Source organism: Morone saxatilis, unplaced genomic scaffold, assembly GCF_004916995.1.
Source record: "Morone saxatilis isolate NCDOM2014 unplaced genomic scaffold, NCSU_SB_2.0 Contig19, whole genome shotgun sequence".
Taxonomy (NCBI): domain Eukaryota; kingdom Metazoa; phylum Chordata; class Actinopteri; family Moronidae; genus Morone; species Morone saxatilis.
The window spans coordinates 24,850,642-24,854,545 of record NW_023339751.1 but is presented as its reverse complement, the minus strand read 5'-3'; the positions used below and the strand labels follow the sequence as shown (position 1 = coordinate 24,854,545).

The following is a 3,904-nucleotide window of genomic DNA, read 5'->3' as shown; positions in this document are numbered from 1 at the left end:
GAATTGAATTGAATTATACAACACAAGGTTGTGGCCAGTAATTTATTACTCATTACTCTTTTCAAAAGTAATAATACTACTTCACTTAATCCTCCCTGCGAACAGTAATTAGTTATACTACTAGTTACATTACTTTTTTGCAACTCCACACAAAATTGCTAATTCTCCCCAAAATTCAGATTTAAAACGATTAAAATCCAGTTTTGTTTGTTAAAGTCAAAGTAATGGAATATTTTTTCCACTATCCAAACTAGTTTCCTCCACGATTACAGAAATGAATCCAAGAATGTGATTGGATTGTTGTTCAATTCAAAAGCAGGTGACAACAAAAGTAACTAATATTATGCTAAAATACTAAAATGTTTTAGTAATTAGTTATGTTACTAGTTAATGGAGATAGTAATATTACTACTGTAATATTATTACTAATAATGAGTTACTGCCCAACACTTCTTCATGCCACACATGTAGAAAAGGATAATTAAATTCATAGAATAATATAGAGGAAAATTCAGGGTCAGCTTCAGGTCACAGAGTGTCTATTTCTATAGAGCTTATGAGTGCTGTACAGTTCAGTTCAAATTCTCTCATATGCAATGACTGTTGTAGAAAGCAAACTAAAGATTATGACCCACGTGGCATCACATACATAGAGCTCTGCTAAAGTTACACTACTGTAGAAAAAATTGTGTGACACTGAACCTTCTTCTACCTGCCTACCTGTACCTACCTGTATTTGTGTTTTTTGGTGTGTCCCGCAGACTACCCATGGCGGTGGAACACTCCAGTGTTGATGAACTCAGCTCTCATTAAATGGATCTATCTGCCTGACTTCTACACTGTACCTAACTCCAAAAATCTCATAGGTCAGTTTGTGTGTGTGTGTCAGGGTTAACTCATTCATTCATGTATGTGTATGAACAAAACAAATCTGCCTTTGTCACATGCTCTGTCACTATATCACATATGGAGTATTTTAGTGGCACTGCAGAAAGATCATTTCCATTTCCTCATGTTTTCATTTGCTGTTGATGCTGTTTAAACTCAACACTCCCTCAATGTTAACTGTTGTCTTAATACATTCATATTGCACACTGCTCTCTTTTGAACAGAAATACCGTTTGCACTCAGTAGAACCGATACTATGGCTATACTGAACAATCTTTTCGACTTATAAGATACTGTCAACATTGAACACCTCATGTATAGATGTTTTGCATTCAAAGCCTTTAAATTCTGGCTGTTTTTAGTGAGCCAGATTGAGTCTCAAACAACTCACTGTGTGCACATATATTTCCTAAATTATTAGATTTACTGTAATTATACTAAACATTCTCATTTCTAAAACACCATAATTCTAAATTATGCTTGGTATAAAAACGTTAAACAGTAATTAAAAACCTTCACATGTATTGAACGTTTTATTTGTATTGAACCAAGTCCAAGCCTATACTGCTAACTTCTGAAGAAACTGAAACTGTACCCTACAAGTTGATGGAAAAGCATCTAATTTACATTTTATGATGATGATGATGGTCATGATGGTGATGGTGATGATGAACGGATGATGATGATGATGATGGTGATGATGATAGTGATTTATTGTGTTGTTGTGTGTGTCCATAGCGGACTTTGTGCTGCTGATGTGTGCGTCCCAGCAGTGGAAGGTGTTTGAGTGTGAGCACACAGAGGAGTGGATGGTTCTGGCAGGAGACAACACAGACAACCCAGATCCGATGGAAAGTCATCCGTTTAACCCTGCACCCAACTTTATCAACTGCAGGTAAATGCAGTCTGTCTGACTTAGCAACAGTTGAACCTGCTGTTCCACTACTTCAGAGACACAGACCATCTGACATTACTCAGTGTTCAGGAAGGGAAAAAGTCTGATAAGGATATATCGGCCAATATTTGTTGGTTTGAAAAGGACCCTCCCCCACCTATGCTGAGTGGTTAACAATTCTAAGTATGTATACAATGACAAAAATAACATCCATGCAAATTGTACAGAGGGAATCCTTTATAGAAGGATGGACACCACTAATAGAGGTAATCAGGGAGCAGTGGCAATGATAACTGAAGGATCATACTTAGTAAGGAGCTGGACTGAAGGTGATACTGAGGTAGTCTGTACTGTATGACTGCTATAGTAAGACAGTAAGACAAAATACATAGGACATTTTATTCATTTTTAAAAATAATATGGATATTTTCCTCTGCATATTTGACTGAATATGTAGGTCAGTGTAAGCTGAACTTAAGTTTGCATTTTGAGAATAAAGTAAATCAAGTCAAACTTTAGATTAAATTAGTCAAATTAGACTAATTAGCATTAGAGCATATGGCTGCCTCATATATATACACAAATATGTGACCTCTAGTATATATACTGGCATTATATGCAACTGTATACAACTCTCAAGCATAAAGTATTTCTTTTCCTTGTCCTCCTCCAGGAGTTACCTGGACATGGCTAAAGTTTTGGTGTTTCGCCACCTCTTCTGGTTTGTGCTGTCAGTAGTCTTCATCACCGGGGCTACCAGGATCTCTGTGTTCGGACTGGGCTACCTGCTCGCCTGCTTCTTTTTCCTGCTGTTTGGGACCCAGCTATTGGTCAAACCCTCCAGAACCCGCCTCGCCCTGTGGGACTGTCTCATCATCTATAACGTGGCAGTCATTATATCGAAAAATATGTTATCAGTAAGTAGAAAGCTGCTCATTTGGTGCTGGTGTGGAGCTTTTAGGGGCTTCTTCTGTCTCAGTAATCAGTAAAATATATCACTAAAAAATGTAGTAACATTTTTCACATGGTCATAGCTATCAGCATGGGTTCTAGTAAATAAGTTATTGGTAGATGATTCAATTTAGCGCCCACTTTTAATTGTGCTAGCACAAAAGATTATTGTTACCCCTGTCCCTCAGACAGCCTGAATCACCGTCCCACAGTGTAAACACTTATTGTCTCTTTCAACTGGTTTCACAGTACATTTATGAGACAAGACTTTCATTGATATACAACATAAATAAATAAAAATAAAATAAAATCTTACCAAAAGTACCCAGACTACCTTAAAAAATCTAAATTTTTTTGAGTTGTTGAGTTAGGGTAAACTATAAATGCTGTAAAATGCTTTTTATGTCAAATTCTTAATATTTCATTAGCTTCTTATAAATTCTGCATTAAATGAAATACATTATTTCCTTCCTCTTGTATAAAACAATGTATGTGTGATATGTGTCAGCTAGTCCCAGCTCATAGCGCACAGGCCACAGACCCTGTAGTTTATAGAGCAGAAATGTCCAACTGTTGGCCCGGGAGCCATTTCCGGCCTTTCATCCCTCTCCCTCCGGCCTGCAACATGATGTCAAAAATATAATATAATTCGGTCCAAGATTATTATTTTAATTAATTTAAACTACCCATTCATATACAATTACAATAAAAGCTTAGTTCGGTTTTAAAAAATGTATGTTTTTTTTTGACACACAATAATAGCAAAGATAAAATGCGTGCAAATGGTTGATGAAAAGAGAGCAGGTTTTGGTCCTTCATTTGTTGTTTGGCTGTAAACAACAAAGATGATATAAAATTGTACAGAAACTTCTGTTTGCATCTTTTTGTGAAGTATGAAGTAATGTAAATAATTTCACAGTATTACGCATTCTTGTAGTAAGTAAGTAGTAGTAAGTAGTGAGATGACAACATCAGCAGTGGCCCCAAGACAATTTAAGTTAGAGACCCCTGTTATATAGAGGCGGAGCAGGGACCCCTACATACATTGTATAGAATTGTGTTGCATATAAAACTGGGTCTATAACATGTACTATACTATATATATACTGTAATACTATATATATATATATATATATAAAAAAAAAGAAAAAAAACTTTCCTCTCACCCTC

At 35.9% G+C, this 3,904-nt stretch overlaps 1 protein-coding gene across 1 annotated transcript in view; it reads left to right on the top strand.

Annotated features, from left to right (window-relative positions):
* The window catches only part of piezo1 (piezo-type mechanosensitive ion channel component 1), a gene marked incomplete in the record, with an annotated part of 78,293 nt that overhangs the window by 60,678 nt on the left and 13,711 nt on the right, over positions 1-3,904 (top strand). The window contains 3 exon segments of the mRNA XM_035663180.1: positions 762-866; positions 1,627-1,783; positions 2,457-2,700. Of these exon segments, the coding sequence (XP_035519073.1) occupies positions 762-866; positions 1,627-1,783; positions 2,457-2,700 (506 nt within the window).